Source organism: Oryctolagus cuniculus, chromosome 5, assembly GCF_964237555.1.
Source record: "Oryctolagus cuniculus chromosome 5, mOryCun1.1, whole genome shotgun sequence".
Lineage (NCBI taxonomy): Eukaryota > Metazoa > Chordata > Mammalia > Lagomorpha > Leporidae > Oryctolagus > Oryctolagus cuniculus.
Genome location: NC_091436.1, coordinates 18,487,946 through 18,510,794, shown reverse-complemented (window position 1 = coordinate 18,510,794; position 22,849 = coordinate 18,487,946). Strand labels below are relative to the sequence as shown.

Sequence of the window (22,849 nt, the reverse complement as noted above, 5' to 3'; positions counted from 1 at the left end):
GAAGTAAGGAAAGTTTTAGAGCAATATTGCTTGGGCCTGGTCCAGCCCTGGCTGCTCTGGCAATTTGGAGAATGAACCAGCAGATGGAAGATCTCTCTCTCTCCCCCTCTCTGTAACTGCCTTTCAAATAAATAAAAAAGCTTTAAACAAGAAAGAGAGATCATTTGTAAAATTAAACTTTCTTAAAAGATTACTTAAATGAAAGACAAAATTCTGGGGACTGAATTCCCAACCCAAGGGTCCCAATTCTATCACTACAGATATTATTATAGTGGGATCAATGTCAATGTTTAAAATCTAGAGTAATGAATATTGAAGGGTCTGTGACTTGTCATTCTTTAAATGTCTCGATACCGAACACTTCACCTAGCATAAAGTCTGCAGTATGCAAAAAGAGATCTAACTCGAGTGTTAGAACTACAGTGTTGATGGAATACAACTTTATAAACTGCTTCATGATTTCCACAAAATCCAACAGTTCTCATCATTCTGTAAGAGTCTTATGATGGGGGCCCACATTATAGCACAGCAGGGTAAGCTGCTGCCAGCGATGCCAGCATCCCATATCGATGCTGGTTCAAATCTTGGTTGCTCCACTTCAGTTCCAGTTCCCTGCTAATGTGCCTGGGAAAGCAATGGAAGAAGTACTTAGGTCCCAGCCACTCATGTGGGAGACGTGGATGAAACTCCTGGCTTCAGTCTGGGCCAGCCCAGGCCACTGCAGCCATTCTGGGGAGTGAACAGTGAGTGAAAGATCTCTCTCTCTGTGTCTCTGTCTCTATCTTTGTCACTCCCTCTCTATTTTTCAAATAAATAAATAAATTCTTCAAAAAAAAAGTCTTATGAGGAAGAAAAAAATAGCTATTTTGGTTTAGCCTTTTACCAACTACTTTGTAGAAATATGACATTCCTAAATGAAGATTTTTTGTATTTCCTGCAACATATACAAAATGTAAACATCAAGGATGATGCTATTGGACAGGTTACGCCACCATTTGCAACTCCAGCATCCCAAATGGGCACTGGTTCCAGTATTAGATGCTTCACTTGTGATCCAGCTCCCTGCTAATAGTGCCTGGGAAAAGCAGTAGAAGATGGCCCATGTACTTGGGCCCCTGTACCCACATGGGAGACCCGCATGAAGCTCCTGGCTCCTGACTTCACCCTGGCCCAGCCCTGACCACTGTGGACATTTAGGGAGTGAACCACAAGATGGAAGATCTATCACTCCCTCTCTCTCTTTGTAAATCTGATCTTTAAATAAATCTTAAAACACAAAACAAAATGTAAACATCTATGTACTATTTCTGTATACTTAACACCCAGTTTTGTATTTGTTGAGATAATAGGCTTTTTTATAAAAAAAAAATTTACTTATTTATTTAAAAGGCAGAATTAGAGGGGGACAGATAGAAGGAGAGACAAGGAGAGAGAGAAATCTTACATCTACTGGTTCACTCCCCGAATGGCAACAATGGCCAGAGGTGGGCTAGTCCTAAGCCAGGAGTTTCTTCCAGGTCTCCCATGTGGGTGCACAGGCCCAAAGATTTGGGCCATCCTTTGCTGCTTTCCCAGGCACATTAGCAGGGAGCTAGACTGGAAATGGAGCAGCTGGGACTCAAACTGGCACCCATATGGGATGTCGGCATCACAGCTTTACCTGCTACGCCATAATGCCAGCCCCAAGACAAGACCTCTAAAATGCAGAGACTGTCAGCCTATACAACTCCATAAAATCCTCACTACATTATAAAAAAAAAAAAAAAAGAGAGAGAGAGAGAGAGAGAGAAATAAAAGGTTATATAGTACCTAATTCTCTGAAAAAATTGAGGACACTGACACTCTGGAATGTATGAACACTTTAAAATCACTCTGCCTTTTGCAAAAAAGAAATGTAGAGTTTCAGAGAGGCAGAGGCAGAGAGAGGGGGAGAGAGTAAGAGGTCTTCCAAGCACTGGTTCACTCCTCAGATGGCTGCAATGGCCGGAACTGCTGGAACAGCACCGATCAGGAGCCAGGAGCTCCCACGTGGGTGCAGGGGCCCAAGACCTTGGGCCATCCTCTACTGCTTTCCCAGGCCGTAGCAGAGAGCTGGATTGGAAGTGGAGCAGCTGGGTCTCAAACTGGTGCCCAAATGGGATGCTGACGCTGCAGGTCATGGCTTTACCTGCTACACCACAGCGCCAGCCCCTAAAATAAATCTTAAAAAATAAAATAAAATCATTGACTTGGAGTAGTTTTCAAAGCTATACAAGCTCTGAAGCCAGGCAGGTTAGGCAGTATGTCCAATAGAAAGTCCTCAAGGTTAGATTCATCAGAGGTTTTATGGAGAAATTAGGATTTGAGATGAGCCTCAAAGGACAACTGGGTTTGGGTTCAGACTGAATGCAAGAAGACAAATGGAAGTAATGCAAGTGAGAACTCAGAGGCAAGGAAGAACGAGCTCTGTGATATGGAGGAGGAAAGTTGACATGGCTGGTGCAGGCATATCAAAGTAGGGCCTCTAAGTATGTGCCTGCACAGTACTGAGTGCTTCAGGAGTGCAAGTGATCATCATTCCAGAAATAAGGAAACAGACTCAAGAGATACACACAGGTTGGAGATAATTATTGTATTGATCAGTAAGTTTCAGACTCGAAAGAGAGAAGTGACACAGTATGGGGTGGGAGGACAACCAACACTGAATGAAATCAAAATAAATTCTAAAGTTCTTGGCTTCCCACTAAACCATAAAGGGCTAAGGGCCTAAGGGGATAGCTTCATTCTAAAAATAAAAGAAATGAACCACCTGAGCTCTAAGTCCCTTCTAATACAGACTTGTTGGCATCCCAAACAGAAGTGCTAGATCAAATCCAGCTACTCTGCTCCCAATTTGGCTTCCTAACAATGTGCCTGGGAGGACAGCAGAGGACAGCCCAAAAGTTCCTGGGCCCTGCCACCCATGTCGGGGACTAGGATGGAGTTCTGGACTCCTGGCTTAGTCCTGAACCCAGCCTTGGCTGTTGTGGCCATTTCAGAAGTGAACGAGTAGATGGAAGATCTCTCTCTCTCACTCCTTCTGACTCTGCCTTATAAATAAATCTTACAAATGAATAAATAAACATTTTTTTAAAAAAGTGTTTATACATTTAAGACATAAGACAAAATGATGAAAGGGGCATGTGGCCAAAAGAGAAGAACATAGACATACACACATAATGGTCAATTTAAAAAATAAACATGGGGCCGGTGTTGTGGCGTAGCGGGTAAAGCCACCGCCTGCAGTGCCGGCATCCCATATGGGCACCAGTTCGAATCCCGGCTGCTAAACTTCCAATCCAGCTCTCTGCTGTGGCCTGGGAAAGCAGCAGAAGATGGCCCAAGTCTGGCCCCCTGCACCCACATGGGAGACCTGGAGGAAGCTCTTGGCACCTAGCTTCGGTTTGGCACAGCTCCTGCTGTTGCAGCCAATTGGGGAGTAAACCAGCAGATGGAAGACCTCTCTTCCTCTCTGCCTTTTTCTCTCTGTGCATAACTCTGACTTTCAAATAAATAAATAAATCTTTTAAAAGAATAGTCGATTAACCTCACAAATAACTGATGTAAAGCAGATAACATGAAGTCTAACTAAAAACAATCCTCGTTCAGGTCTTTGGGAATAAATAAAAAAATTTAGTTTAATCTAAATCACTAAAGAAACATTAAATTATTAAAATGACAACAAAAATAGAGTCTCATATTACAAACAAAAACATGGCAAAAACAAGCACTGATAAAAACCAGTATGAACACTTCCTCTACCAGCAGCCCACAGCTAAGTACTCATTTCCCAAAACCCAACCTCAACCACACAAAAAATCATCTTTGGAATTAAGTCATGAAGTGGAAAACTGAAGAGAGGTTTTGAGATTGAATAGTAAGGTTGCTACTCAATGAAAAATGAAACATTTGAAGAAATAAACTAAAATGTTCTTAGGAAAACAGACCTGCCAGAAGTTGAGCTACACCTGAAATTTAATCAATACTGAAAAATTCCCTTTAGTGATTACATTTTGAGACTGAAATCAAGAGGAAAATAATAAAAATACAAAAAATTAGGACACATTGAAATCTTAAATTTGCAGCTATTTTATCGGAAAGAAAATAAAGAGAAAATGAATCCTGCTATGTTATTAAATCAAAGTATTGAAAAACACTTTATTTCAAGGAGAGTTTTTTTTTTTTTTCCCCAAAACTTAAAAATGCTCTCACTGCCAACTACTTTAAAATTTTTTTAAAAAATAATCAGGGAGGGGCCGGCACCACGGCTCAATAGGCTAATCCTCCGCCTTGCCGCGCCGGCACACCGGGTTCTAGTCCCGGTCGGGGCACCAGATTCTGTCCTGGTTGCTCCTCTTCCAGGCCAGCTCTCTGCTGTGGGCAGAGAGTCCTTGGGCCCTGCACCCCATGGGAGACCAGGAGAAGCACCTGGCTCCTGGCTTCGGATCAGCACGATGCACTGGCCGCAGCGGCCATTGGAGGGTGAACCAATAGCAAAGGAAGACCTTTCTCTCTGTCTCTCTCTCTCACTGTCCACTCTGCCTGTCAAAAATAAAAAATAGAATAATAGTAATAATCAGGGAGATTGCAGTAGAAGATGTCCAAGTCCTTGGGCCCCTGCACCTGCATGGGAGACCCAGAGGAAGCTCCTGGTTCCTGGCTTCAGATCGGCGCAACTCCGACCATTGAGGCCAACTGGGGAGTGAATCAGCGGATGGAAGACCTCTCTCTCTCTCTCTCTCTCTCTCTCTCTCGCCTCTCTGCCTCTCTGCCTCTCCCTGTGTAACTATGACTTTCAAGTAAAAATAAATAAATATTAAAAAAAATACTCAGGGCTGGGGCTGGGGCTGGGGCTGGCACTGTGGTGTAGTGGGTAAAGCTGCCTACTGCAGTGCTGGCATCCTATGTGGGTGTGAGTTTGGGTTCCAGCTGCTCCACTTCCAATCTCGCTCTCTGCTATGGCCTGAGAAAGTAGCAGAAGATGGCCCAAGTCCTTAAGCCCCTGCACCCCCATGGGAGACCCGGAAGAAGCTCCTTGCTCTTGGCTTCGGACTGGCAAAGCTCTGGCCATTGCAGACACTTGGGGAGTGAACCAGCATGTGGAAGACCTCTCTCTCTCTTTCTTTGCTTCTCTTTCTCTCTCTGTGTAACTCTGACTTTCAAATAAATAAAATCTTTAAAAAAAATGGTCAGGGCTAGGGTTAGTGTTGTGGCGTAGTAGATAAAGATGCTGCCTGCAATGCTGGCATCCCATATGGGCACTGGTTCATATCTCAGCTTCTCTACTTCCAATCTAGCTCCCTGCTAATGGCCTGGGAAGATGGCCCCTACGTGTGTAGGTCCCCAACATCCACATGGAAGACCTAGATGCAGTTCTTGGCTCCTGGCTTTGGCCTCACTCAGCCTTGGCCACTGTGGCCTTTGTGGCCATCTGGGAAGTAAACCAGTAGACAGAAGCCCCACCCCCACCCCGCCCCATCTCTCCTTCTAACTCTGACTTTCAAATAAATAAATAATCCCAGGGCCAGCGTGGTGGCACAGCAGGTTAAACAGCCACCTGCAACATCAGAATCCCATATGGGCACTGGTTTAAGTCCCAGCTGCTCCTCTTCCAATCTAGCTCCCTGCTAATACACCTGGGAAAGCAGCAGAAGATGACCCAAGTGCTTGGGCCCCAGCCATCATGGCCATTTGGGGAGTGAACCAGTGGATGGAAGATCTCTCTATGCCTCTGCCTCTCTCTGTAACTCTACTTTCAAGTAAATACATCAATCTTTAAAAATAAATAGGGCCTAGCATTGTGGTGTAGCAGGTTAAGCCTCCTCCTGCAGTGCTGGCATCCCATATGAGCACCACTTCCAGACCTGGCTGCTCCACTTCTTACTCAGCTCCCTGCTAATGCACCTGGGAAAGCAGCAGAGGATGACCCAAGCCGTTGGGCCCCTGCACCCATGTGGGAGACCCAGAAGGAGCTCTGGGCTCCTGGCTTTGGCCTGGCCCAGGCCAGGCCTTGTGGCCATTTGGGGAGTGAACTAGCGAATGGAAGATTCTCTCTCTCTCCTCCTTTCTAACTCTTTCAAGTAAAAAAAATAAATAAATAAATCTTTTAAAAAATAAAACAAATACTGGGGCCAGCACTGAGATGCAGCGGATTAAGCCCTGCCTACAATGCCACATCCAACAGCTCCCATATGGGTGCTGGTTCAAGTCCTACTCAGCTCCCTGCTAATGCACCTGGGAAAGCAGTGGAAGCTAACCAAAATACTTGGGCCCTTGTCACCCACATGGGAGACCCAGATGGAGTTCCAGGCTCCTGGTTTTGGTCTGGGTGTGGCCATTTGGGGAGTGAACCAAGGGATAGAAGTTCTCTCTTTCTCTGTCTTTCCCTCTAACACTCTGCCTTTTAAATAAAATAAATCTTTAGAAAAAAAAAATAGGAAAAAAACAAGTAGCAGGGGCCAGCACTGTGGTACAGTGGGTGAAGAACTACCACTTGTGACACCAGCATACCACATCAATGTGTTGGTGTGCTGATATGAGTCAATGCTACTAGGCTTCCAATCCAGCTTCCTTCTAATGTGCCTGAGAAAGCAGTGAAAGACTTGGACCCTACTACCCATTGAGACCAGGATGGAGTTCCTGGCTCCTATAGTCCAGACCTCGCTGTTGCAACCATGGGGGAGTGAACCAGCAAATGGAGATCTCTTTCTGTCTCTGCCACTCTGCCTTTCAAATAAATAAATAAATCTTGAAGAAAAACACTAACAGCATCCCCCCAAAATCTGATGTTCTTTACTACATGCCAAAGAGAATATTTGCTACTATGAAGTTTTAAGTAATCAAGCAGCATGATTGAAAAGATTCACAAAAGAGGGAAGTAGAGATAAGATTTAAAATGCAGGCAGCCTTTGAGTTTTTTTAAGATCTCTGATTATCTCAAAGCACACAAATGACTATTTCAGGCCTCGATTCACTGAAGATTCCATGTCTAAGTGGAGGATGAAAAAGCTGTAACTAAAAGCAGCACATGGCCAAGGAGAATTAAGCACTTTTAGTGGAAGACAAGCTATTTATTAGAATATAAGCACCATTTTAAAAGACTGGGGAAGGAGTGAGCATTGGCCTAGTAGCTGAGGCCCCGGTGTTCCACATCAGAGTGCTTGGGTTCAATTCCTGGCTCTGGCTCCTGATTCTCAATGAAGACTCTGGGTAGCAGCAGTGATGGCTCAAGCAGGTGGGTTCCAGCCACACAATGGAAGATCTGGATTGAGTTCCTGGCTCCCAGCTTCAGTCCTGCTGGATGTTGTAGGCATCTGGGGAGTGAACCAGCAGATGCAAGCTCTCTAACACTGTCTCTCTGCCTCTCAAATATTTTAAACATATGCAAATAAAAAATTTAAAAAATAATAAAAAGACTGAGGCAGAGAGGCTATTTCGCTTAGCAGTTAAGATGCCCATGTCCTACACTGATGTACTTGGCTTCTACTCCCAGTTCAGGCTCCTGACTCCAGATTCCCACCAATGCTTGGAAGGTAGCAGTCATGGCTCAATTGAATGGGTTCCTGCCACCCACATGGGAGATCTGAACTGAATTCTGGGCTCTTGGCTTTGGCTGCTCTTCCCTGCCCCCAGCCATTGTGGGCATTTGGGAAGTGAACCAGTAGATGAGAGCTTTCTGTACCTTTCAATTAAAAATTTTAAAAAAGAAAAGGCTGAAAAGATCTTAGACTAAGTTAATAAATGCAGAAATTAAGGAGATGTTCCATGGCTCACACTAGAATACTTTGGGACAAGTTATATTAGAATAACAATAAGATTTTGAGGAAAAACTGACAGGAATATATTTCAGGCATGAAGAACAGCAGGAGGACAAATCTATTTGAATTGTGGTTCCATCATTTACTGGCTATGTAAAACTAGTAAAATGATGAAAGAATCTATCTCACATTTGAAGGACAAAAAAGATGTCACCTATTACTGTTTCCATCACTGGTTCATGTGAGGAATATTCGAAGGAACCATCAAAGGTATAGCTTCAAAACTGGGGGAAGGCATTAAATGGCTAATGGACTGTGGAAAGAGGAGAAATTATACATCTCTGCTAGACGACAACAAAGAATCAGAACGTATGCCATCTAGAAAATAGGGAGCTGAGAATATATGTAAAATATATAGTTGCTGAAATTCTTTTAAAAATGAATATAAACCATAAAACACAAGTTACCTGTAGAAGGAGGAAGGGGACAGGGACAGAAGCTGAACTCTCTGTATGTAACGTTAATCTGTGCACTGCACTTTGGAATCATATAGTTCTTACAACTACAAAACAGGGGCACAACAGGTCAAGTTACTCTTGTGATGCTAGCATCCCGAATTGGAAATTTGGGGTTAAGCCCACTTTAAGTCCCAGCTGCTCTGTTTCAATTCAGCCCCCTGTTAATGTGCCTCAGAAAGCAGCCAATGATGGCCCAAGTACTTGGGCCCCCATTATCTATATGGGAAGTCAGGATGGAGTTCCTAGTTCCTGGCTTTGGCTTGGCCTAGCCTGGTCCAGTCTAGCTGTTGGAGCCATTTGGGGAGTTGACCAATTCATAGAAGCTCGCTCTCATCTCTTTCTGTGGCTCTGCCTTTATTCAGTGAAAATAAATCGTTAAAAAATAAACAAAACTATAAAACAGGGTAGGCCTTTGGCACAGTGGTTAAGACACTACAGAGAACAACCACACCCCTTAGTGGGTTTGAGTCCTGGGTTTGAGTCCTGGCTCCATTTCTGATTCCAGCTTCCTGCTAATGTGCACTCTGAAAAGCAGTAGATGTGGGGCTGGTGCTGTGGCACAGGGAGTAAAGCAGCAGCCTACAGTGCCAGCATCCCATATGGGTGCTGGTTCGAGTCCAGGCTGCTCCATTTCTGATTCAGTTCTCTGCTATGGCATGGGAAAGCAGTACAAGAAAGCTCAAGCCCCTGCACGCACATGCGAGACCCAGAAAAAGTTCCTGGCTCCTGGCTTCAGACTGGCCCAGCTCTGGCTGTTGAGCCCATTTGGGGAGTGAATCAGCAGATGGAAGACTTCTCTCTCCCTGCCTCTGCCTCTCTGTAATTCTGCCTTTCAAGTAAATAAATAAATCTTTTTTTTTTTTTTTTTTTTTTTTTTTTTATTTTGACAGGCAGAGTGGACAGTGAGAGAGAGAGACAGAGAGAAAGGTCTTCCTTTGCCGTTGGTTCACCCTCCAATGGCCGCCGCGGCCGGCGCGCTGCGGCCGGCGCAGCGCGCTGATCCGATGGCAGGAGCCAGGAGCCAGGTGCTTTTCCTGGTCTCCCATGGGGTGCAGGGCCCAAGCACTTGGGCCATCCTCCACTGCACTCCCTGGCCACAGCAGAGGGCTGGCCTGGAAGAGGGGCAACCGGGACAGAATCCGGCGCCCCGACCGGGACTAGAACCCGGTGTGCCGGCGCCGCTAGGCGGAGGATTAGCCTAGTGAGCCGCGGCGCCGGCCTAAATAAATAAATCTTAAAAAAAAAAAAAAAAGGAAATAGATGATGGCTCAAAGACTCTGATCTCTGCCATCCATGTAGGAGATCCAGGACTGAGGTCCAGGCTCCTGTCTTGAACTTGGCCCAGTTCCAACTGTTGCAGATATTTGACAAGGGAATTGGCAGATGGAAAATCACTGTCTCTTTCAAATAAACAAATAAAAAAATTTTTTTTAATTTACAAAACAAAAAACTTTAAAAGTAATTCTTTAACATTGAAAAGAAAATGAAACAAACTGGGATATGAATTTAGTTATGGTATAACTGTAGGAAAAAACTTACAGTAACTCTAAAACAGTAATTTGACTATAATAGTAAAAGTAGTTAACAAGAATAGTCAGTGCAAAAAATGTCTGCATGCACATTTTTTTTCCACTTAATCTTAACAACACACCTGTGAAATTGTATTAGTCTTATAGAGGAAGAGACTGTGGCTCTCAGAAAGCTAAATAACTAGTCAAGGTCACATCAATGAGGAGCAGTGTAGAACTGTAACCCAGCTCTCCTGACAGTCAATCCCTCACTTTGCCTAGTGAACTAAATCTCTGTCTTGAAATTCCCACCTTTGTTTCTCTTTTTATGATGTATTTAACTATTTGAAAGACAGGGGTGGGGTCGGGGGGAAGGCGGTCCATTTGCTGGTTCACTTCCCAAATGCCGCAACAACTGGGGCTGGGTCAGGCTAAATCCAAGGGCCTGGAACTCCATCTGGGTCTCCCACACCGGGGTCCTTGGGCCATCTTCCGTTGCTTTCCCAGGCACATTAGCAGGGAGCTGGACCACAAGCGGAACAGCCAGGACTTCAACTGGCGCTCATATGCGAAACAGATGTCACAGAAGGCCTCTTAACCCGCTGCACCGCAACACTGGCCTCGTTCTCTTTCTTGGGTTCCCTACCTTCATAACTCCGCCTAGTGACAGCCTTCTGATTCTCAAGGGCCCAGCTCAAATGTCTTCTGTGCGGTAAAATCAAAGCAAGGAGCTTTGAAGGAATTTGCTTTTTATTTAACTGAGAGCCAAGATGCAGGATGGAAATGATTTCTTCTCTTTATACTCAATTTTCTTTGGTGCATTTTTATTACCGTGTTCAAAAGAGCTTTTAGGTAATCAAGTGAATTACTAGTGCTGTTTGCCTTTCATATAAACATATGGAAAAGCCTAAGTGTTTTATAGGCTGTAAAATCTAAAGAGCTGTAAGGCGATAGTGAAAGCTGATAAACGAGAAGAACTTTTTCAACATAACCACATTGGTTTTTGGTGGGCAGAAATGACCATCTATAGGTATGTAAATCATTCTTGCTTCCTGATGTGGAAATATAAGATACATTAAGTTACTTCAAAAATAATCTTTTGTTAACTTATGATTTCTTTTAAAAACTAAAATCCTTCACCCCAGTGTAACCATTTTTTTTTTTAAGATTTGTTTGTTTATTTGCAAGTCAAGAGTTACAGAAAGAGGAAGAGACAGACAGACAAAGATCTTCCATTCACTGGCTAATCCCCAAGAAGGCCACAACAGCCAGGGCTGGGGCAGGCCAAAGCCAGGAACCAGGAGCTTCTTCCAGGTCTTCCACATGGGTGCAGGGGACCAAGCATTTGGGCCATCTTCTACTGCTTTCCCAGGCCATAGCAGAGAGCAGGGTTGCAAGCAGAGCAGCTGAGACACGAACAGGTGCCCACATGGGATGCTGGTGTCACAGGCAGTGGCTTTACCTGCTATGCCACAATGCTGGCCCCAGGATAACCATTTTACATTTTAAAATCAGGAACACATCTCTGTCTATGCGGAACTATTCCTTACCTTCTAAGTTACATCACTAACATGTAATTTACAAAGGGATAAAATACTGATTTCTCCACATCTTAGACTGGACTTCAGAAGTACCTGGTTAGTATTTTTGACCGGCATGTAGTCCTCATCTTCCTTCTCTTCAGAGCAGTGTCGGGTTTTCTTCTTGTGTTTTTTACTGGTGTGTGAGTGACTGGACTTTGAGTCTTCTGCCTCCTCATCTAGGATTAGATCGTATTTTGCACTGCGGCAGTTAGTTAAGGACAAATAGGATAAATGACATGGGTAAGACACCACCACCTACAAATATGGTAATCAAAGGAAGCCAAAAGGCTAAAGGTAATTTTTTTAAAGCAAAAGAATCTCAAAAGCACATAATACACTTCTAAAATAAAAATAACATTTTTTTCATTTTATAGTCAGGAAAAATCAAAAGAACTGTGATCTTAAACGGTTAACAACTAGTAGGCAAAGTTTGGGGGAGAAAATAAAACTGCATCCCAAGTGAAAATACAAGTAGCATAAAAAATAAGGAAACTTGTCAATTATGAAAAAATGAAATTTAGAAAATGAGGCACATCTTTAAAACTAATATACTATAAACCCGAATTCCAGAAAAGCTATATAAAATAAACACATGCATACAACTGTTCTTTTAATTCAATCCTAATTCTTTTAATTCAATACTAAAAGAAAAAAATTCAGCAATGCATATGATTCTAACAGAAATTTATTAAAAAAGTAGTAAGTTTAACAAGAGAAATTATAGTACTAAGTTAAACAAAAGAAAATAAACCTAACAGGATTTTTTTTAAGATTTAATCAGGATGGTCCAAGTGCTTGGGGCCCTGCACCCGCATGGGAGACCAGGAGGAAGCGCCTGGCTCCTGGCTTTGGATCGGCGGAGCACATCAGCCGTAGCGGCCATTTTGGGGGTGAACCAATGGAAGGAGGACCTTTCTGTCTGTCTCTCTAACTCTGCCTGTCAAAAAAAAAAAAAAAAGAAAGAAAAATATTTGATCATTTATTTGAAAGGCAAAGTTACAGAGAGAAAGGAGGAGAGGGGGAGTCAGAGAAAAAGATCTTCCATCCATTGGTTCATTTCCCAAATTGCCTCAACAGCTGGAGCTGAACCAATCAGAAGCCAGGAGCCAGGACCTTCTTCTAAGTCTCCCATATGGGTGCAGGGGCCCAAGGACTTGGGCCATCTTTTGCTATTTTCCCAGGCACAGTAGCAGGGAGCTGGATTGTCAGTAGAGCAGTTAAGATTCAAACAGGTACCCATATGGGATGCTGGCACTCAGACAGCGTCTTAACCCATTACGCCACAGAGCAGGCCCCTAGGACTATTTTTTAAAATAAGAAAGTTGAACAACAGAATATCTAGTAATAAAGATAAAACTTGCTTCAACATAATGCAATACACAGGCAATTATTAAAAATAATAAATGCCATGCGGGCTGACACTGTGGCACTGCGGCACTGCCTGCAGTCCCAGCATCCCATATGAATGCCACTTTGTGTGCTGGCTCCTCTTCTGATCCAGCTCTCTGCTGTGGCCTGGGAAAGCAGTAGAAAATGGCCACTGCTTGGGCCCCTGCACCCATGTGGGAGACCTGGAAGAAGCTTCTGGCTCCTGGCTTTGAATCAGCCTAGCTCTAGCCGTTGCAGCCATTTGGGAAGTAAACCAGAGGAAGTAACCCTTTTTCTCTGTCTCTCCCTCTCTCTGACTATAACTCTACCTCCCAAATAAATATAATCTTTAAGAAAAAAAAAAGCTATCAAAAGAACCTGGAAATGTGTCTATGGAAACTGAAGGTGAAAAGATTGAAGTAAAAACTGTATATATGAGTACCATATAGTGATTATAACTTTATTGAAAAAAAAGATTTGAAAGAAATAGTAGGTATCATTTGTCGAGGTGACAGAACTATAAGTGAACCTTTTCTAAATTTTGCATAATAAACATTTTTAAAGTATTTTAACTCAGAGATCACTATATACCTTAGAATTAAGAAAAAATATTAGGGCTGGTATTGGGGCCTAGTGGGTTAAGCTACCGCATGTGATGGCAGAATCCCACAGGGGCACCAGTTCAAGTCCCTGCTGTTCCACTTCCAATCCAGCTCCCTGCTAATGCATCTGGGAAAGTAGCAGAAGATGGCCTAAGGACTTGGGCCCTGCCACCAATCTCGGAGACGTGGATAGAGTTCCAGGACCTGGTTTCAGCTTGGGCCAGCCCTGGCAATTGTGCCTCCTCCCCCATTTTTGAATTGCAGCTTTAATTCCAGTTCTTTCAGTACTATATGAGAGTATTTCCTGATCCTTGACCCCTACTGTAACCCCTATGTCCCACAAATGTACTTCTTTGAAATACTCCAGAGACATTTAATTAATGCTAATTATTCAACATATGTCCTTCCCCCACTCCTAGAAAAAAAGCTTCCTGTGGGCAGGCACTGAGCATCTTTCACTGCCATCTCTAACTCTGCCTTTCAAAGTAAATAAACAAATCTTTTAAAAAAGAGAGAAAAACACAAAATTATCCTAACCTCTGCTGAAAAATCTCAAACACTAAAATGGATTTCTGAGAAAGGCTGACTTGGGCTAGAACAGTGGTTTTCTAAAGAAAGCCCAACATGTGGCACTATTTTAGCCGCATGTGAGAGTGGAGAAAACACAGACACCACTTCCCTCAGGACTCGTGTCCAACGTCTCTCTCCATTGCCACGGCTCAAGGCTTTCCTCAGCATGCCTTTTTTATTTTTTAAGATTTATGTTATTTATTTGAAAGACAGAGTTATAGAGAGAGGTAGAGACAGAGAGAGAGAAGTCTTCCATGTGCTGGTTCACTCCCCAAAAGGCCACAACAGTCTGAGTTGAGCCAATCTGAAGCCAGGAGTCAGGGGATAGGAGCCAGGAGCTTCCTCTGGGTCTCCCACACAGGTGGCAGAGCCCCAAAGACTTGAGTCATCTTCTACTGCCTTCCCAGGCCATAGAGAGAGCTGGATTGGAAGTGCAGCAGTTGAGTCTCAAACTGGCACCCCTATGGGATGCCAGCACTGCAGGCTGGGGCTTTAACCCACTGCACCACAGCGCTGGCCCCAGGACATCTGACTTCTAAGAGCAAAGAAAACATCATTCCTTGTGGCTTTCTAAGATGCCTGAAGATGGCTCATCAATCTGTACCATCCTGTTAGTCTGCTGCCTACTTCTTCTGTCCTTTCTACTGCTCTTCAAGATAAATTCAACAGGTCTTGCCTGTGCTGTCATCTCTGTGTATGCTTTACACATGTTGCTCTCTGTCCAAAATGCTTTACAGCTGTGTGCTTCAAAATAGTGATCACAATCCATCAAGGGGGTGCAAAATCCATGTAATATAGTGGGTTACAACCAGAATTTTTTTTTGTAGTAAGACAGTGCAAGGCACCCCATAAAAATATGATCTTATGAAATTTTTGTTCCAGTCAATTTTATACTATGTACTGGATTAAGATATAAACTTTATTTCTTAAATGATAAGTCACAGTTAAAAAAAAAAAAAAAACAGCTAGGGGCCAGCGCTGTGGCATATTGGGTAAAGCCGCCACCTGCAGTGCCAGAATCCCATATGGGCACCAGTTCGAGACCTGGCTGCTCCACTTCCCACCCAGCTCTCTGCTTACAGCCTGGGAAAGCGGTGGAGGATGGCCCTAGTACTTGGACCCCTGCACCTGCATGGGAGACCTGAAAGAAGCTCCTAGCTCCTGGCTTCAGATCAGCCGACGCAGCTTCGGCCATTGTGGCCATTTGGTGAGTGAACCAGCAGATGGAAGATTTCTCTCTGCCTCTGCCTCTCTGTAACACTGCCTTTCAAATAAATAAATAAATCTTCAAAAAAGAAAAACAGCTTCCGGCCGGTGCCATGGCTCACTGGGCTAATCCTCCGCCAGCGGCACCAGTACTCTGGGTTCTAGTCCTAGTTGGGGCATCGGTTCTGTCCCAGTTGCTCCTCTTCCAGGCCAGCTCTCTGCTGTGGCCCAGGAAGGCAGTGGAGGATGGCCCAAGGGCTTGGGACCTGCACCCGCATGGGAGACCAGGAGGGGGCACCTGGCTCCTGGCTTCAGATCGGTGCAGTGTCCCGGCTGTGGCGGCCATTTTGGAGGTGAACCAACAAAGGAAGACCTTTCTTTCTGTCTCTCTAACTCTGCCTGTCAAAAAAAAAAAAATAGCTTCCAACCTCAGCCACCTTCTCCCCCCCCATATTTGAACTGCAGCTTTAATATCACTTCTATTAGTGCTATATGAGCGTATTTCCTAACTCTTAACCCCTATTGTAACTCCTACGTCCCACAAATGTACTTCTTTGTAGTACTCTAGAAATACTTAATTAATGGTGACTATTCAACATTTGTCCTTCCCTCTCTCGAGGAATAAAAGCGCCATGTGGGCAGGAACCGAGCATCTTTCACTGCTGAACTGCATATGCAAATACCTGTTGGTTATTGTACCACCTTCCATGCTTATCTATCTTCTACTGACCAATACAGTCAACACTTTCAGAAGATGTCAAATTCCTCCAAAATCCTTCACACAAAATACGAATGTATGATCTCAGCTTTGTTCCTGCAATTTCCTTCCCTAGATCTAGTCGGGCCAGTTAAACTTCCTTCTCTTACTTCCACTTTTGATCCTTTTTTAAATTCACATTTACAGTAATTATTCTTTCTCTCACGGCACATAAAGTATACCTGCCAGGCCCTTTTAACTGACTTAAGGCAACGTATCTGCACTTAGATTACCCTCTATACCCCCCCCTTCCCTCGCTGTATGTAACAAAGTAACAATATATAATATGAACATAAGAAAGTGTGCATCTTACCTATTATAAATATGTGTTCCATCCCTCTACTATTCACCTAAAATCATAAATACCTCACTAAAATGAAACCTATCAAATACTAAGGACTTAAAAACTGTCTTACTGGGTCGCATGCATGAAGTTTCTCTTTCAAGTTTAATATCCTGTTAATCAGTAAGAGTTATTCACAATGGTTTGGCACCAGAACATGTCTGTCTTCTACATCAACTCCAAAAGCCTAGAAGCAGCCTTGTTCACGACTAGGCTAAGTGGTTGTTTAACTGAAATAAACAAAATTTTAAATTCAGTTCCTCAGTCCATCTCAAATGCTTGACAGTCACAGGTGGGATGGGCATTTGGTCTAAGCTGTCTGTTGAGACACCTGCATCCTGTATCAGAGTGCCTGGGTTCAAGTCCCAGCTCCACTCCTGATTCTATCTTCATGCTAATGTAACCCAGTAATGTCTCAATTAATTGGCTCTCTGGCACCCACGTGGGAGATCCACATTGAGTTTCCAGCTCCTGGCTTCAGCCTAGCTGTTGAGGGCATTTGAGAAGGGAACCAGTTGATGGGAGGTCTCTGCTTCTACCTGTCAAATAAAATACATTTAAAACAAATTTTTAAAAATTAAACACTTTTGGGCCAGTGTTGTAGCATAGCGAGTTAAAAGCCCTAGCCTGCAGTGCCGTCATCTCACATGGGCACCAGTTGAAGTCCCAGCTGCTCCATTTCTGATCCAGCTCCCTGCTAATGCACCTGGGAAAGCAGCAGAGGATGGCTCAAGTCCTTGGGCCCCTGCACCCACATGGGAGACCAGGAAGAAACTCCTGGCTCCTGGTTTCAGATCGGCTCAGCTCCAGCCACTGTGGCCATTTGGGGAGTAAACCAATGGATGGAACACCTCTCTCTCTCTCTCTGTCTCTACCAATCTCTGTAGCTTTGTCTTTCAAATAAATACCATAAATCTTAAAAAAGAAAAATTAAACATTTCAAAAGCAGCCAGGGCCAGCACTGTGGCACAGTGGGTTAAAGTCCTGGCATGAAGCGCCGGCATCCCATATGGGTGCCAGTACTAGTACCGGCTGCTCCTCTTCCCATCCAGCTCTCTGCTATGGCCTGGGACAGTAGTGGAGGATGGCCCAAGTGCTTGGGCCCCTGCACCCATGAGGGAGACCCAGAAGAAGCTCCTGGCTCCTGACTTCGGATCAGCGCAGCTCCGGCCTTTATAGCCATCTGGGGAGTGAACCAGCAGATGGAAGACCCCCCTCCCTCTTCCTCTCTCCCTCTCTCTCTCTCTCTAACTCTGTCTTTCAAATAAATAAAATAAATCTAAAAAAAAAAAAAAAAAAAAAGCCACACATGCTTAGAAGTCACCCAGGACAGTGGGGATGTAGTAAGTACATTTCCATCATTGCAGAAAGTTCTAGTAAAGACTACCAGGGAGATCTATTCTCAAACATGCCTATTTTCCTCTTCACTCTCAGTATGAATCTATCTCCTTGAATCCAGGGCACTTTAACACTGAGTAGTCCTTCTTTTCAACTGAACCACCCCTTCAGGGAAAATGTAGCTTTCCTATGTGCTTGGCAGCTCTCCTCTACTTTAGTTATCCTACATGTTCCCCTTCTTCCAGAAGGGGAATTATGAGAGGCTAACCTAAACTTAGTTTCAAAGATATGGTAAATAAACCTCAAGTTACCCTATCTACACTGTCACGAGTTTGAACTTTGCATCACCTGCCCTCCTACACTGGCCTTTTCAGATCCTATCTCAGCCTCTGGTTTGGCCTGCCTGGGTAGGAAAGCCTCTCCTGTGCCGCTTTAGTCAGTCTCCTGCAGGCTTTGTCAAGCTCTAAGACCTTGTAATGCTCCAGGCATTGCAGACAGTCAACACATTTTACAACACGTAAGAGGTCAAACTGATACTCATCTTCTCTTGATGAATACCTGAAGGAGAAATGTCTACACAGCATGGGAAAGAGAATCACTGAAACACCACCAGAAATTAGGAAACAATGATGCCATTTACCAGAAAGAATCACAAAAGAAATAACCTTAGCAATGTGAGGAGTGATCAATTTATAACGGGGAAAATCAGTGAACAAATTAAAATGACATAATAGGAGCAGTATGTTTCACTGCTTTTTACTTGTCTCAACCTAAATCTTGGAAGAAATTGAATTAAATGGTCAAATCAATGGACTTCTCTTAAATCCTATAAAAGTCAGCTCTTAGGAGTCCAATACTTGCTAAAGTGACAGTATATTATATCTCATATAGAAAAAAGCAACCTTATCTTGTAACACAAAAACTATAGTATATTATTATCTAGATAAGAAAGTTAAACATAAGAGAATGGTAAGCACAAATGATTTAGCTTGGTTATATTTTTGATTATGAAGAATTAAAACATTACAATTATCTAAAGAAAATGTAAATCTTACCTTTAGGTCTTCTGAAAATATAAGCAGGAAAGCACTTAACAACAGTAGGAATGTAAAGGAATTAGGCTTACTATTTCCTTCAACCCTAACTCTCTCCATATAATAGAGTATAATGACAGAGCAAAGCATATGTAAGATGCTGAAAAGAAATGATCATAACCTGGACCAGAACCTTGTCTCCCAGGGCCCGTTACATGGCGCTCAACGCACAGTGGATGCTTGAAACACACTGACAGATTCTTGTTAAGGATACTCCTGTTTGGGTTTTACTTTATCTTTCAGGACCAAATTAGAGCGTTTATCCTGTTCCTTTTCATACTCCTTGAAATCACTCTTAGTGTATTTCCCACCTAATAAGAAAAGAGAAAGAAAAGTTAAGAACAGTAAGTATTTTATAAAAGATGAACTCCTTTATAAATTGTATGTATCAAGAGACAAAAAAGGTAAGAGGAGAACACAAGAATCATAGTAATTCAATCTCTATGACAATTTTAACTTAAGTCAGATACACGTTTTGTTAGGTAGCCTTATGCTGCCATCTAATGATACATATGAATATTACAACAGCAAACTTTAAAATAAATTACATGCACATAATTCAGTATGAGTACAGCTATTATGTCCATGATAACACTAAGTTCAGTGGAAATATTGAAGATTTGGGAACTGAGTTTGAAACCTCAAAGACTTCCAAGTTTGGGAGAAGTGAGGCTTTTTTTTTTTTTTTTTCTAAAGATTTTATTTATTTGAGACAGAGTTACAGAGAGAGGGAGAGACAGAGAAAAAGGTCTTCCATCCTTTGGTTCACTCCCCAAATGGCCGTAATGGCTAGAGCTGAGCCGATCCACGGCCAGGAGCCAGGAGCTTCTGCCAGTCTCCCATGTGGGCACAGGGGCCCAAGCACTTGGGCCATCTTTCACTGCTTTCCCAGGCCATAAGTAGAGAGCTGGATTGGAAGAGGAGCAGCCAGAACATGAGCCGGCACCTATGTGGGATACCAGCTCTGCAGGCAGAGGCTTGTCCTACTACACCACAGGGCTGGCCCCAGATGTGAGGCTCTATAGACTCTGACATTCTCTCACCAGAGCACCATGCAGATAGGAGACTGCAGATGCATGTAGAGAGGAGTTGGTGACAGTACCAAAGACAAACTGTCTCTGCTTTGAAATCCTGGCTTATTGGCAGTTACATCCCTTCCATGTGCCCAAACTGTAATTACCAGTACCTTCCAGAAAACAGGACTAGTGTTACATCCTCACTAGCCAATCATGCAGAGCCAAAAGGCAGGGCACTGTACAGTCCCTCTGCTCTCCAGTCTGCTCTCCTGCCAGATGAGGGTAATACTTCTTCCATGGACCAGAGCTGCTGTCTGCCTTTCCTACTGCACTCCGCTACCACTAGAATGACTCCTGTGGGAACTTTTCCTACTGAAGGGTCCTGGATTAGGGTACAAGTAAAGCGAACTGAAGGTACACAGAGAGATTCTCTGCTTATCAATCCTAATAGACCCTAAATGTCAGGTTTTTAAAGAAGAAAGAAAAAGGAATGAAAAAAGAGGGTTAACTATTAAAGATAAGATGAACCTAAAGGGGCAGATGGTGTGGCATAGTGGGTAAAGCCACCACCTGCAGTGCCGGCATCTTCTACGGGCACCAATTCGAGTCTCAGCTGCTCCACTTCCAATCCAGCTCTCTGCTATGGCCTGGGAAAGCAGTAGAAGATGGTTCAAGTCTTTGGGCCCCTACACCTGCATGGGAGACCCGGAAGAAGCTTCTGGCTCCTGGCTTCAGATTGCAGCCAACTGGGGAGCGAACCAGTGGATGTAAGACTTCTCTCTCTCTCTCTCTCTCTATCTGCCTCTCATTCTCTCTCTGACCTTAAAATAAATAAATAAATCTTTAAAAAAAAAAAAAAAAAAAAAGATGAACCCACTGGACAATTCCAGAGGCAGCAGTTTTCATATAAATGCTGAAGAGACTACTTCAAGACATAAAGTAACTGATGACAGTAACAAGCAAGGATCATTTCTTTTTTTGAAAGATTTATTTATTTGAAAGTCAGAGTTACACAGAGAGAGGAGAGGCAGAGAGAGAGAAAGGTCTTCCATCCAGTGATTCATTCCCCAGTTGGGGGCAAAAGCCACAGCTGCACCAAGCTGAAGCCAGGAACCAGGAGTTTCTTCTGGGTCTCCTACTTGGATGCAGGGGCCCAAGGATTTGGGCCATCCTCTACTGCTTTCCCAGGCCATAGCAGAGAGCTGGGTCAGAAGTGGAGCAGCTGGGTCTTGAACTGGCGCCCATATGGGATGCCAGCACTTCAAGCCAGGGCATTAACCCGCTGCGCCACAGCGCTGGCCATGCATCATTTTATCACTGGAAAATGATGTGCCATGAGCCTGACAGCACGTGTTCCCTATGGATGAGGCAGAAATGGTACAATAGAAAGGCCACTGACTGAAGTGGGAGACTATACATTCAAATAGACTACTGGCAGGTCCTAGGTTAGATGCTTCACTCCTCTGCAACTCACTGCCTTCGTGTGTAAACTGAAAGCTGAAAACAAACCAGTAAATGAAAGATCACTGCCTCTGCCTGTCTTTTTCTCTCTGCCTTTCAAATAAATAACAAATAAATATATTTTTAAAAAGAGGGGCCAGGGCTGGCTCTGTGGCATAGTGGTCTAGGCCTCCGCCTGGGGCATAAGAATCCCATATGGGCACCAGTTCAAGTCCTGGCTGCTCCTCTTCCAATCCAGCTCTCTGCTATGGTCTGGGAAAGCAGTAGAAGATGGCCCAGGTCTCTGGGCCCCTGGCCTCGGATCAGCTCAGCTCAACTCAGCTCCTGCCACTGCGGCCATCTGGGGAGTGAACCAGTGAATGGAAGACCTTTCTCTCTGTCTCTCTGCCTCTCAAATAAATAAATAAAAATCTTTATAAAAAAATTACAAAATTAAAAAAAGAAGAGGGGACCAGCATTACGGCACAGTCAGTTAAGCCAACACCTGCGATACCAGCATCCCAAATGGGCACCAGTTCACGTCACAGCTACTACACTGCCAATACACCTCCCTACTAATGGCATGGGAAAAGTACAAGATGGTCCAAGTGTCTGGGAAACCTACATGAAGCTCCTGTTTCCTGGCTTCTGCCTGACCCAGCATTGGCCATTGCAGCCATTTGGCAAGTAAACCAGCAGATGGAAGATTTGTTTCTCTCTGTAACTCTGACTTTCAAAATAAATAAATAGATCTTTAAAAAATTCACTTAAGGCTGGTGCCGCGGCTCAATAGGCTAATCCTCCGCCTAGCGGCGCCGGCACACCCGGTTCTAGTCCCAGTTGGGGCGCCGGTTCTGTCCCGGTTGCTCCTCTTCCAGTCTAGCTCTCTGCTGTGGCCTGGGAAGGCAGTGGTGGATGGCCCAAGTGCTTGGGCCCTGCATCCGCATGGGAGACCAGGAGAAGCACCTGGCTTCTGGCTTCAGATTGGCGCAGCGCGCTGGCCAGAACGGCTATTTGGGGGGTGAACCAACAGAAGGAAGACCTTTCTCTCTGTCTCTCTCTCTCATTGTCTAACTCTGCCTGTCAAAAAAACAAACAAACAAACAAACAAAAACAAACAAAACTAGTCATGGGTTCTGACTGCCAGGATGGTTTCATGGGAGAAACTAATAGTAGGTAGAATCTCAATCCAATGTGCTCTCTTCTACTGGAGATCACTCCTAGAAGACCTTCTGTATCTGTCTGCGCCAGTCATTAATAATTTCTTTCCCTATATTCCCATAAAATAACATAATCTATGAAACAATTCAATACATCACTGCCAGTATTCTCTGTTATCTTATTAGAAGGCAGGAGGAAGCCTAGCAGTTAAGATGCCAGTGGGGAGTGGGGGCCAGCACTGTGGCTCTGCCTGCCTACAACAGCACTAACATCCCATGTGGGCATAGGTTCATGTCCCACTGCTCCTCTTCTGATCCAGCTCTCTATTTATGGCCTGGGAAAGCAATGGAAGATGGCCCAAGTGCTTAGGCCCCTATACCCAAGTGGGATACCCAGAAGAGGTTCCTGGCTCTGGATCAGCCCAGCTCCAGGCACTGCAGCCATTTGGGGAATGAACCAGAGGATGGAAGACCTCTCTGTGTCTCTCCCTCTCTCTGTAACTCTGCCTCTCAAAAAAATAAATCTTAAAAAAAAAAAAAAAAAAAGCCACTGGGGATGCCATATTTCATA

At 44.0% G+C, this 22,849-nt stretch overlaps 1 protein-coding gene across 1 annotated transcript in view; it reads right to left on the bottom strand.

The window, feature by feature from the left end:
- PPIL4 (peptidylprolyl isomerase like 4) overlaps positions 1–22,849 on the bottom strand; it is a 51,900-nt gene that overhangs the window by 4,683 nt on the left and 24,368 nt on the right. The window contains exons 11-12 of the mRNA XM_002722436.5: positions 18,877–18,973; positions 11,436–11,583 (exon numbers count right to left, since the gene is read on the bottom strand). Of these exons, the coding sequence (XP_002722482.2) occupies positions 11,436–11,583; positions 18,877–18,973 (245 nt within the window). The remainder of the gene's footprint in view (positions 1–11,435; positions 11,584–18,876; positions 18,974–22,849) is intronic.